The sequence below is a fragment of the Gavialis gangeticus genome, unplaced genomic scaffold (genome assembly GCF_001723915.1).
Source record: "Gavialis gangeticus isolate Ggan-Ray unplaced genomic scaffold, GavGan_comp1, whole genome shotgun sequence".
NCBI lineage: Eukaryota > Metazoa > Chordata > Crocodylia > Gavialidae > Gavialis > Gavialis gangeticus.
The window spans coordinates 19314690-19328485 of record NW_017728996.1 but is presented as its reverse complement, the minus strand read 5'-3'; the positions used below and the strand labels follow the sequence as shown (position 1 = coordinate 19328485).

General features: G+C 39.4%; 1 protein-coding gene across 1 annotated transcript in view; it reads right to left on the bottom strand.

The window, feature by feature from the left end:
• Nucleotides 1-3366: 3366 nt before the first annotated feature.
• Nucleotides 3367-13796, bottom strand: part of ABHD17C (abhydrolase domain containing 17C) — a 90143-nt gene continuing 79713 nt past the window's right edge. Inside the window, exons 3-4 of the mRNA XM_019504100.1 lie at nucleotides 12226-12405; nucleotides 3367-4893 (exon numbers count right to left, since the gene is read on the bottom strand). Coding sequence (XP_019359645.1) covers nucleotides 4674-4893; nucleotides 12226-12405 — 400 coding nt within the window. The 3' untranslated portion in view covers nucleotides 3367-4673. The remainder of the gene's footprint in view (nucleotides 4894-12225; nucleotides 12406-13796) is intronic.

Below are 13796 nucleotides of genomic sequence, written 5' to 3'. Positions count from 1 at the left end.
TTAACGTCAAATAATAAGCAACAGATGCCACTTGCTGTCTTTTTATACCCCATAATTCTACTTTAGAACCAGATCCAATGCGGATGCCCTACAGAAATACAGAAGCAGGATCCACATAAGAAGGTGACAGTTTGTTAGGGATCATTTATACTCTTAAAAGATAAACTGAATCCCAAAAGCTGGTTTACCAAAGTGTAAATATCATCAGTTATTAATTTGCAAAGTAACATCTTGGTAGCACTAATGCTGACTCTGATAAGGACATATTTAAGTGCAAAATTGTATTAAAAATCTGATTTGAAATGTTGCTGTGATGGCATGGATGTTTTGTCACAGTTTAGTAGAAGTCCACTGATAATGGTTTTCCTGACAATCCAGAATATTTAATATCTTAATTCAAAACCCCTCCTCCACTGTATCATCTTATACTACCCTTGATCCAGAAGATCCTGTTGTTGAAGTTATTCTCTTCCATGAAAAGTGAGATCCGGAAAGCTGCTTTTCTATAAGGTATTTGAGTCAGCTGTAGGATTTTAATTAACAATACTCCTGAGATCCTTATGCATCAGTTTTTAATTGGCAAAAGGCTTTTCAGTGCTTGAATATAAAAGTCATTCCTCCAAAATTAGAGGATGTTACTTCACAGTTTAGTAAATGAAGACTGTTCTGTATGTATCATATATGGCTTTACATGAAAGAATTTGAAAGCATCACACAAGATTTTGCTCATAGGATTTATTAGACGGGAACCCAAAGAAGTGAAGCTTCTTCAAGAGATCTAAATGAATACGTGAATAAATTGAATTGAAGGGAGAAGGAAACAGTCTAGGACAGCGATAATCTTTTAGCCTTGTGGGCCAGATAAGTGGCATGGGGCCAGTCCGTGGCACCTCCTCCCACCTGCTCAGCTGCTCAGTCTGGTCCACAGACTGGGTCCAGAAATTTGACAGCAAGGGAGTGGCAATTAGCTGCCACTGCTCCCCTACTACCAAATTTCCAGACCCGTGGGGAGCCCTGAGGCCTGATGACGGCTCTGGAGACCAGGAGTTGAGCAACCCTGGCCTAGGACTTTGAACGTGAACACTGCAGTACTCTTTTCTTAATAGACAAAAGTTTAAATATATTAATGAAATACAGATAATATGAAATGATGCATACATTGATGTGACCAGAGGGGCCTATAAGTGCAAAGACTAGCAAAAAAAAAAGGCAAATAAAAAGCTACTATATCTGAAGACACATTTGTGGTGCGAAAAAGGCCAGTGAAAGAGTCCATTGTGGGTTTGGATTATATATGCAGAGGTGTCATTTGGGCTGATGCAACTACACCTGGATTACTGAATTCAGCACTGGCTTCAACCACCAAAAAAAGCTACTGACAAAATGAAGCTAACTCAAAAGAGCAATGAAAAGAATGAGTGAACTAGAAGAACTGATTTATAAAAGGTAGATTAGAAGAACCAAATAGAGCTTGTCTAAGCAATAGATAAGATCGCCATCCTCCCCGGCAGTGGGAAGGCAACACACTAAACTAAATTTTGAAAGGTGATCAAAGGGGCTCAGCCCTTCCTGAGAAATTAGGCCTGTCTGTTGCCTCAGTGGGGCACCTATACAAGGAAAACACTACCAGAAATCACTAGTCACACTTTACCTATCCCTACAGCTAACTACAGCATCTGCACCAGGAGCATGACTTATTGCCAGTGAATTCAGGTAAGAGAAACCACCCCTGGGGAGGAAAAGGAATTATAGGTTGCATAGAGGAGTACAATGGAGACAAGACATGCTCACACATGAAGCTGTCAAGCTGAAACAAGAGATGAAGATTAAATAGACTCCAGACAGCATGTGACAAAGGGCACAACTGGAAGCCCCATTCCTTTTGGTATTTAAAATTAAATTGGACAACATATATTGCAAGGAATCAGATCATGGGGACGGGGAGTGGGGCTGTATGACCTAAGTGACCTTTTACCTTCTTTAATTTCTAATGATTCAGGAACTACAATGAAAATTCCAAGTTTCATTAATTGCTCTGGCTGTACTACTGTAAGGTAAAATACTACTTTAGCAAAATGCCTAGCATGAGCAATGTCATTCGGTGTGCCAATAATTATTGCATACTAAAAATGGAGGTGATCCATTTTGTGACTTATCTGTAACCCCTATCAGTGAGGAGGTTATAAAGACATGGTTTGACACTTAGACACGTCAATGAGTGGGTTGTAGAAGGACGTGGCTTGACACTTCAGACCTTAGCCAGCAGGATGCAGGTGGATGTAAATGAAGATGATGACTGGATGCTGGTATGCTACAGCCTGCGACTGCAAAGGTTACTCACCACCTCCATAAGCCATGAGGAAAATATAACCATACCACAAATAAGTTGTAAAACTTGACTGGTTTACTCTCAAAACCACAGTAACATGATTTAGTGTTCGATAGAACATAAAATGCGTAAGCAACTGTAGGATTGTTGGTTGTAGGCGTGTTGGTTTAAGGATGTAGGCAGCCAAGGTTCTTCGGGCAGATGCGATATCTTTTATTAGACCAAACGAAATAGTTAGAAAAATTGTTCTTTGCAAGATTTCGGGCACAAACACCCTTCTTCAGGCATATTGATTAGCAGACTCTCAATATGCCTGAAGAAAGGTGTTTGTGCCCGAAAGCTTGCAAAGAACAATTTTTCCAACTATTTAGTTGGTCTAATAAAAAATATCACTTTTACCCAAAGACCCTTGTAAGAAACTATAGCAAATATGAAGTGCCGGAATTCGCCTGTCAGCGCTTAACATCCTGCCAAGCATTTCTCATGAGATCTCCAGGACACCTGGCCAGCAGACTTTGGGGATCCTGACACTGAAGTCCTCCACAACTTGCAATTGTGCCGCTGCAGTATGTAACGTTATACTGTGTATGCTGCGTACTAAGCTTGTAGTTTGTTCATAAATCAAGCCAATTACCAGAATAGCTCCTTGGTCTTCATCACTACTTCATCCACTAATCCCAAAGTTATTCCCAATATTCGCAAGAGCACTACTCAGAAACAGTGTATACACCTGCGGTGCTAACATTAGGCATTTGCATTCCTTTCACAATTTCTCATGATTCAAATACTTCTCCTAGTCCATGAGTCAGAATTTTCAATATTTAAATAGTAATTCAGAACCACTAACCAATATGATCAAATTACATTTGAGTTGTACACCAAGTTAAATCAAAAGGCATATTATACTTCAGGATTAGTTTTTAAACATTAAAATACAAGGTTAGATTGGATTTTTCTCTTTAAAATATTTTTTGCCATACTTTGCTTTTGCTTAATTTGTATGCAAGAATTGTAGCACAAATGAGATTCACAATTAATATGATCTAATCCATGCATCCTTTATTCCATTACAACCACTGTGTTGCATTCCAGCAACAGGACACAAACTGCAATCAACCGCAATCAATTTTTACAACAATCTGAGGCTTACAGTACATTTAAGGCCTTTAAATTTGGAAAAAATTAGACCTATGCTACTAGTGTAACAATTTTTAGTGTCTTGCATTTCTGATGCATATTCTGTGCGATTCCAGTGTCAAATAATCAAATTCTAAACTAAAAAGGTCAGTTCAATGAAAATTTAGTTACATAAATTCATCAAAACATAAATGTGTAAATTTTTTTGTCCTGGAAACGTTATAAAACTTTTAATAGCAAAATAATATAGGGATAAAAACTTATTTAACAAAATGTATTCAATCATATACAAACCAGAATTTTGCAGTTTATTGTAACTAGGCTTAAATTAAAACTACCAATTAAGAATCTATGCACAATGTAAATTCAAATATGTACAGTACTTTTAAAAAGTCTACAGGAATGCTTTACAGAAGGAAATGTCTGTTATGGCTCTTATTCAGACCATCTGAATATTAAAATGAGTTTTCTAGTAGTAAATTTACACATTTATTTTTTTTAAACAAAAACAATTTAGCATTACTTTTCCTTTCAGAATATTCCAGTTATACAGAAAATGGAGAGGTTGTTACAGAATTTAGCCCCATATAGTAGTAGTTCATGTAGTTTGTTTTTTTTCCAGGGAAGAGTAGAACATTTCAAATAATTTACTTGGGAAGACCAGTAGGTTAAGAAAAGAACACTAAGAGGGAAAAAAACCCAAAAACTTCATCACAATAACTTTCCAGTTACAATACCACAGCTAGAAACTTTACAAAGAAAGTACTCCCTTAGATTGAACCCACAAACTGATTGTTTAGAACAAGCTGTAGTTCATAACAGATGTGTTCCAAATATTGACAACACTGAAAAAAGTCTTGTAGGACAGAATTATAAATGATTAGAAGTAAGGTAGAGAAAACTGACTTTAGAATATTAATACAGCACTAGGTAAAAAGTGTCCCCATAATCAGCTAGTATTCCCACTTCCTCCAGGGTAATGAAGCTAAAAATTGTTGGAATTACAGTAGTTGACCATATTGTGTGCATTAGTAGAATAACTTCCTGATATAAAAGACAAGTTTCATCAGATGTTTGATTAGAACACCCTAAAGTAAAGGGCATTTCTTCATAGTATAAAGCTATTACAGCTATCCAGTTAAAGCATGTGCAAAAACAGGTAATTTCTTCCATTCACAGTAACTGAGGTAAGATCAAGTAGGCTTCTTCAGGAGTTGGGGAGTTCATGAGATATGAACTGTTTTAGTCTTTCTAGATACTGTGCATAAAGCTCTATGTCATTATGCCCAGCCCCCTCTACCCAGAGGGGCTCCACTGCTCGGGGACAGCGCTCATACATCGCCAGGCCATGGGAGAAATCTATTACCTCGTCTTCAGTACCATGAATGACCAGCACAGGAGAAGTTACTTTAGAGATCTTGTCAATGCTGAGGAACAAAAAAGAACAAAAAGTTACTCGGAGTTTGTTATTGCAAAGGTTAAAACGCAAAGAAAACATGCTCAATTGTGGACAAACAACCCAATTACTGAATGCTGCATTTTTCAATGGATGCAGCACTTATGAAAGGTGACTGAAATAAGAATTATGATCATCTACAAGGTAGGTAAAGCACAGGTATGTGTCAGTTCAAGCTGCCCTGGCATCACTATCATGCCATCAGTCTTCAAGGGCAAGAGGTTTTCAGCCCACTCTCTCACCCATTCAAGGTGGATACCTTTTTATTCAAAACTGAGCTGAAGCTACCCATGCATTCCCACAGAAACAGAACCTAAGGCACTACTAACTCCATCTGCGTCTGAACTAGTGACTGCAAGGCAAATAAGATGCCAAGCAGCACACTAGTAATCTACAGCCAGATTTCTTAAATCAGTTTTAATTAGATGGCCATTGTGAAAAAGTTATGGAGGCACATTATGGTATTAACCCCAGAGATTAATACTGCAGATTTTTAAGGAGAGATCATTTCATATTATTTATATTGCCTGCTTTAGTTCATTCAAAGCTGCACGAAGGAAACAACAGGATAATCATAGCATAGCATGATATATGTAATCATTTCAAAATAATATTCCCATGCACTAGCACAATACTCCTATGACAGTTTCATTCCTATCACAGGAGATTTAACTGAAAACCAACTGGAAAAAAACGAGTTCACGCAAGATTTTTTTTATCATGGAAACATTACCCTACATCTTGGGTTGTAACAAGCTCTCGCTCCTTCCCCAAATATTTGAACTTAAACTCTGACCATTGATGCCAACTACCATTACTAGTATAGTACTTCTGCTCTAGATACTTCTGAGGTTTGGAGAAAGCAAAGTAAGGGGGGGGGGGAGGGAAAGGATAAAATCATGATATAAGTACATCTCAGTCAAAATATATTTGAAAGTTAAAGATCAAGAAAGAGGAGAAAACTATGAAAGTGGTTCCAGAGGTAGGCCTAGAGATAATGGGATGGAATTAGCATTATTTCTAATTTGTTAAATTAACAAGTGGTAAATAAAAGGATTTTATTTCTTCAGAAGAAGAATGTGAAATAGGCTGATGAGAAGAGGACAAAAAAGCTAAATTAACCAGTATAGCTGCACAAATTGTGTAAAAAGTCAAAAAGACATTGAACATGTTATTTTTAACTTAAAAACGGTTATGAAAAAGTCAATAATTCAGTTATGTTCAAATAAGTTAAAATGCATATAGAAGCACGAGGATTTCACATGTACCTCAGCATTTATTATAATTTGGGATACTAGGTGACAGCTATTGGAAACCACATTTTGGTTTCTTTTAAAGAAGTACTGAGGTATAGAAACTAGATAACTATAAAATGCAGACGCGTCATTTCACTGAAACAACTTATATTTCATTTTTGGAATTCAGATCAGGTTTAGATATGGATATATACTTTAAAGTAAAAGAGGCATGGCAAAATAAAGTATATAATTTTAGCTTTTATTAGTATCCCCAAATGAATATTGTAGTTAAGTAGCAACAGGAAGTAAGCAAACTAGCGTATCAACTAAAAATTTTTAGAAGGTAGTCACTAACCATGTGCTACAGAGTAAAAATTTCGTAACACGACAGGCATGCTAACTAGTACATGTGTTATATACACAGAAGGCTTCTTCTGCATCGTTTCAAGGGCTGAATCCTAAACTCATTTATTTTTAGGAAGCTGGGGAACCCCCATCACTACAGCATTCAGAGAACTAACATTTCTTCATCTTGAGTTCTAGACCATTACAGCCAAATAATATTTGTGTTTTAGCAAAAAAACAGCCTGGAAAGCATCCCACTGGCAACTCTGCGATTTGGAAGGTGGTATTTAAAGCTGCACATTAGCCTTACTTAGTATGCTTAGCCACACCGCTCTGCAGCTAGGAAAAAAAGTCTACAGAGACTACATTCTCATGGCATCCCAACATAAAATGCACATAAAGACAATTCACCAGAGGTGTACCAAGAAATATTTTGTCTCCTACAGTGAAAACAGACAGCTGAGCCATGCATATTCATGAGCGTGCACAAATGTTTGTTTTCACTGTTTTAAGTGTAAATGAAGTTGGCCTAACAGCAAGGAGCAGCTCAGGTGGTTAGCAGCAAAATGTTGCACAATCTCTCTGCTGTCAAGCTTCAAAAAAAATAAATAACGAGAAGGGTGTTTAAACTGTTGTTTGACTTGGCTTATTTCAGCTACCCAATCTTGTGAAGAAACCTGTTTTCAAAACTTTGCTTTCTCTCTGCTAGGAACATTCCCTTTAAGTGTAAATATCACATATTTAAAGACCAGGGAGAACGAGTCACAAGTCTGAGCACAAAAATTTCCACTTTGGTGAATTCAGCTTGAATTTGACGAGCGTACCAAGCACAAGGGCTTGACATACAGGAGCCAAAACTCTAGAAGCCTGAGGTTTTTATGAACGTCAGCTCAAGACGGCCCCACTCTGCACCCGTATGTAAACTGTTTCTGCCTCCGTGCCCACCCTGTGATTGCCAACTCAGTCCTGCAGAACTAAGAGCCGTTCTCAGCCTTAAAAACAGCTCTGATGTTATCATACAACAGGCTGATAAGGGTTGGGGGCTGCAGCTTGTCGTGGACAAAACTGTACCTACGAGAAGCCAAGAGAACTTTCCAACACCGAATTTTAGCAACTCCAGACAGAGGATCCCACAGCACAACAGCAGGAGGAACTAAAAACCGAAAGAAGCTACCTCTGGAAGCACAGGAAAGGATTCCAGCTGCCAGGAAACTAGGCCAAGCAACATGGCAACCCAGGACGTTATTTTGTCTCTGGCACTGGTACCATTACAGGGGAAATTTCTGGCCTTTCCCATATACCGCTGGAGATGCCAGCTTTTTGAAAGACACCGCAGATTTTTTAAAGAAACTGCACTCCATTTATAAGCTTCCAGTAAATGCTGTATTAGCTAACATGGATATCACATTTCTGTACACCAACATCCTCCATGACGACAGGAATAATGTTCTTTGTGACCTGTAATCCAACAAGGAAACTGCTTCCCTTTCCATCACGCCCTCTCACTTTGTCCTCATAAAAAACAATTCCAGGTTTGAAGACACCCTATAGCTTCAAATGAATGGCACTGTCATGGGTATGTGTATGGCACCCCAATATACCAACATACTTATGACATATCCTGAAGTCCATGTCCTTCTCAGCTGCCCTCTCACCCCCTCGTATACCTCAGGTACATATTATGAAGATGCCACTGATGGGCACATGGGAAAGAATCTGTAGAGAAATTTCACCAGGACTTCAACAACTTCCAGCCCTCTATCAAACCAACTCTGAAATACTCCACCCAGCAGATTCATTTCCTAGACGCTACGGTGAAGGTTTGCAACAGCCACACTGCATCATGTACAAACTGATCCCCACGGCTACCTTCATGCCACCAGCTTTCACTTTAACTATACCACTATATCCATTGTCTGCAGCCAAACCCTTTTACAACAGTTTCTGCTCTGATCCTGGGATGAACACTAGGGTGAACACCTTAAAGATCTGGACCAATGATTCCTACAATTACTATACAGTCCCAAAACTGTAGCCACTCAAATCAACAATGCCAGAATCAGACATTACTTCCACCAGCTACCAACCCTGGGACAAAGACAACAATCACCTGCAGTCCCCAGCTTGAACACCACAGAGTTCATTAAATGGCCTCCAAGCCCTCCTGGAACCGGATGATCATCTCAAGGTAGCCTGGGGGGACAAATCTATCCTGGCTTATAGCTAGTCCCCCGCAACCTCAAAGGAAATCTCTTAAGCACAGGACTAATTCTCATCCTCACCAGAGCATCAGGCCTTGCAGTGGACCCAAATGCCTGCTGTGCCCCCACATCAATACAGACTACATCACTGGTGGACTGAATGACAAGGAGTACAACATTTGAGGTTCATCCACCTGCAACTCTACTAACATCACATATCACCTACTTACAATGCCTTTCTGCAGTCTACATCGGGGTATAGGGGGAATTTGAATATGTAAATACGAATAAACACCGATCTGATCCCAGCTGCAGAAAGACACAAAGGCCGCGTCAGAACACTTTTAAGCAGTGCAGCATCCGGGAAGGTCCTCTCAGGATTGTGTTCTCAGGCAGCAAAATTTTAAAAACCAGTCTAGGAACAGGAAAGTGCGAAACAAGAAATCATCCCCAAACTGGATTGTATTAAGTATGGCTTGAACAGGGACTATAGATTGTCCTCCCATCACCTGGATTAGTTTTCATGACCCCTTTGTTCTTACGTTCTTTGCTTGTATGCCCCTCCCAGCACTATCCCCTTCTCCCCTTCCTCTCCCTCCTCTTTTCCCACTATTTAAATCACTTAACTTCAGTTTATGCAATGCTCTATGTTTGTCCTTTCTCAACATCTGATGAAGTGAACTCAAGTTCACAAAAGCTTGTGCTCTATGCATCTCATTTAGTCTATATGGTATGTATCTACTCTCCCTTACATCTCCTTATAATCCTCTTTTTTTAAATGTTAAGCTGCTGTGACCAAAATAAAACAAAACATGACAAATGTAATGAACATCCACTACTACAGGGCTGTCCAACTTCTAAGAGGCCAGGGGCCGTATGCCCCATAGGCCACGCAAGCAGAGATCTGCACACCACTAGGGCCACAGGCCTCCTCAGGCTGCATGACATGGTCCTCTTCCTATCTTCTGCTGCATCCTATGTGGCACCCCACCTCACCTTTAGCTGCCCAGCCATAGGGCCCCCCCCACTGCGTGGGTGCTCTGGGACACGGGCTGCCCCATCCCCTGGGGTGGGGCATGCAGCAGAAACCAGAAGGAGGGTGAACCTGGAGACCCACGGTGCTGCCGTATCCAGAGTGATAAAGGCAACACTGGCCGGGTGGGAGCCCAGGGGTCTCTGTTAACCTCTTGTGGGCAGCATGGCAGTTGTACAGCCTTGCACTACTATACCTGGATACAAAGAAGGTCAGAGCCCAATTCTGCAGAAGACTTCAGTCAGTTTTCTGGTCTTCAGCTCGCTCTAGATATAAGAGCATTATGGGATGCTTCATTCCCAGCCCCAGAAATTTTCCATGTGCTGTTGCAAAGAGATTGGCACCTGATGATTTTGTCAGAGGCAGGGATTTTCTCAGATGCCATAAATGGCTTTCTGTGCAACTTGAACTGGGCAACGCTGCTCTAAAGATTTGCAAGACGTTCTTCAGTGGCTTCAGTCACTTGAATCAGGAACACCTTCTTTAGATGCAGAGCACAGGAGTTTTGAATTTTTCCCTATAGAAAAGTGATTAGGACTCTTTTGCTGACTTCAGCATTCAGTGAACCTGAAGCTAGATTTTGTTATAACTAGGCCCAAGGGAAACACTTTATTTTAGCTGTGTCTATTACAAACTCTCTCCCGGAAAGCAGTGTACATTTTGTTGCAGTAAATGTTAAACAATGCCTCTCCTGTTAAATGTACTTATAAAGTTAATCCCTAGACAAGTACTGGAGCATTTTCTACTTGAATAGGTGCCTCCTACAGAAGACAAACACAAAGCTAGTTCCAATTACTCAGAACATTTGACTGTATATCTAACTACCGCTCTCAACTCCCTTAACAGTCACTGCAACAAGCAGCAAGTGGATTAAGTTATTTTCTTGCACTTCCACCTGTAATAAGTTACTGAAATGAAGTCAACATGCTGTAAAGTTTGCTGGTGAAGCAAATCAGTTTTCAGAGGGGCAAATGATACCAGTGGCCACATATTAACCTAAGATCTCAATTATGAAAGAACAGGGGGTTAAAAATGTTATATGGGGCCTTGTCACACCTGCCTCCCCCCAGCCTCAATGACGCCATGTTTCCATAGTAGAAAAGCCAGGCTGAGGGCAGAATGGAAGCCTTTCTCCTGCACTCAAAAGAGTGACCACTGCCCGCAAATATCAAAATACGGCATTTTTAACACAGAATCCCCACAGACAAACTATTTACTAACATTTCTTAGCATCTCAGAAATACATTGATCAAGAGTCCTCTCGGGTCACTTATTTTAACACTAAAGATTTAAAAGTTCACAAGTTTTTAGAACTCAGTGTTTGAGAAGGTTTAGGATCCGAGGAACAGCTCTGGCATTGCAGCGTCTGTTTCTTATCTAGGATTATAACAATCTTTCTTGTAAGACACTTCATAAAACAGATTTTTTTCTTAAAACTAAAAACCTTGCTTTACAAATTTCCAACGCCCATATCAAATAAGGAAGTATCTCAATTATGATGACCAGAGTCAATGAAAGAGGTAAAATGACTTGCCAAATGTTACAAAGGAAGGCTACAAATCGATGTCACATTTGTTCCAGGAGAAACTATTTTATTCCAGGACAAAGTACAATCATTCAGACATCCATGTTCACTGATCCAGAAAAAAACTTTATAAAGGTTCATGGGATAAGAAGTGCTATAAGTTTGTCCCAGCACCTCACAAAGTGCATCTGAACAGTTGTCCCAGGTTTGTATCATTGAATCAATGGCAGAAAAGTGGCAGTGCATTCAGCTAGTCACTAAACCCAGGCTGGGAGGGCAACATGTGTACATGCCAATCCATGGGCTTCTGTTCCAGGACAAACAAAGGTACAACTTGCTTTGAGAAAAATGCATTACCTGGTTCTAGTTGAAGTCTCGGGTTGAGCTGGAAAATGAACCTAGATTTTCAGAATCCCAGGTTAGTACTCTAATAATTGGAAACTCCTTACTTTCTCCTGTTATGCAAACCAGACATTATCCAGCTCAGCCTACTGTTTTTGTCAAGTAACGGCAAAAATTAACAGGCTGCCTTGAATTTCATTGATGGACAGTCTGTGGTATCACATACCTTTTAAATGAAAAGTGACTAGTTAATGGTATTAGTTTTTAGTCTAAAATAACTTGCCAATGTACTGCAAGATGACCATTAACTCATCCAGACTTGGTTACACAAAATTAATGACAAGAGCAAATCATGTGCCAGCATTAAAGAGAGTACGGCAGATAAATAACTGTAAGAAAATTGTAGGGTTGTCTTTATTTGCTTGTTCATGCTAGCATGCTAGTTTGAGGCTGAAAGCCATACAGTTGTAAGTGAATACACTTATTTGTTTTGATATAAAAATTCTCTGTTCAAAGCTCAAGATGTATGGTCACAACAATAAAAATCAGCACACCATTTAAAACATTGTTATATTGTACCGAGTATAGAGCAATCCTTCCTGGCAAAATGTGCATGTACCTTGGGAAAGCATCAAAGCAGTATGTTTTCCTGGTGTCAGGAAAAGCTACCCGTAATCCAGACATCAGAGGAGAATGAAGGATTACAGCTGCACACTCGTACCGAGATGCCAGATCCACAGTTGGGACGGTTCCAATGCTCTGACCATACAGAATAATGTTCTCAGGACTAACACCATACCTGCAGAGAGAATTAGAAGAAATGTTGGTTTTAATAACACTTGGCATTATGGAACAAATGAAACAGTACCATAGATAAAATATACATTCTCTGTACTGCCACCCTCCAAAATCCACATTCACAATGTACACAAATTTATCAAAGCAGCACTTAAAGCCAGAGAGACAAAATAAATCATCAGGATATTGTAGCATTAAAAAGGTTTTTTTGTTTGTTTGTATTTTTAACAAAAGCAAAAGTGCACTGGTTAATCTCTGCTTGTTTGACAGCCTTAAGGAATCTCAGGTATCTTTCACAACACGGAGCAGGAAGTTGTGAAGAGTTGGGTAATTCAGGTTTGCTTCTAGGAATTACAAGAGAACTTACAGCTTTAATGCTTAATGCAAGGCAGTGTCAGAAGTTAGCAGTTTTATAAACCAATTAGCCACTCTTGATAAGAGGCATAAATCAAGATCAAAATGACTGAGGGGATTCATTACAACTACCTTATTCACATATTTAAATGTAAATCTGATCCTATAGCATGCAGTGCTTTATAACTTATTGCTTAGGATCCAACACTTTAGTTCTGTTTCCTTCTACAGTCAGGGTCACAACTAGAAGCAACAGTGAACATTTTTTTCATTTTTGTACCAAATATTTTACAATTTATACAAAAAACATGCCATCCCACAGAGCTCAGGATGTGTAAACAGCCACGAATGGCTCCCAGTTTTCCCTGCTCCACCTAACTACCATCCTAATCTACATGTTCTGTAGTTTTCTGACCCTACTTCATGTCTAATACTACAAATCACCACAAACATTACTTTAAATGCCACAAAATATTAGTGTTAGGTAAAGCATTTTTCAGAAAGCAAAAAATATTTGGCCACTATGAACTTTTTAAAAAAGTATCATGGCCACTATTTTGTTGGTTATGGGTGATTAGGGAAATGCCCAATACACAGCTCGTCTTTCTATCAAAAGCTGTACAAAGAAAAAAAATAATCACTGTAAGAGAGAATATATTTCTGGTAGGAAATATTCTTAATATCCCTGGCATTTTCCAGTCCAGATTATGCCAACCATCCTGCTGTCATTACCACAACACTGGAAGTCAAGACCTATGGCTGGATGTCTACCAGGCTGTGTACTGGGCAGGGTTTCAGCCCCTGCTGAAAGTAATCACCTGGTGTACACTGAACTGCAAGCTTTATCCCAAAGCCAAAATCCTACCAGGAAGCAAATCAGCCACTTTTGGGGCAGCATGCAAAGAGGTGAGGGAAAAAGAGTTACTAAGAAAGGGAGACTGCAGTTATTATCTAAGATGAACTATATTCTATAACAAAGCAAGATTTATTTAGACAATAGGTCTTGGAGGACAGGAACTGTCTCCCTTATATGTTAGT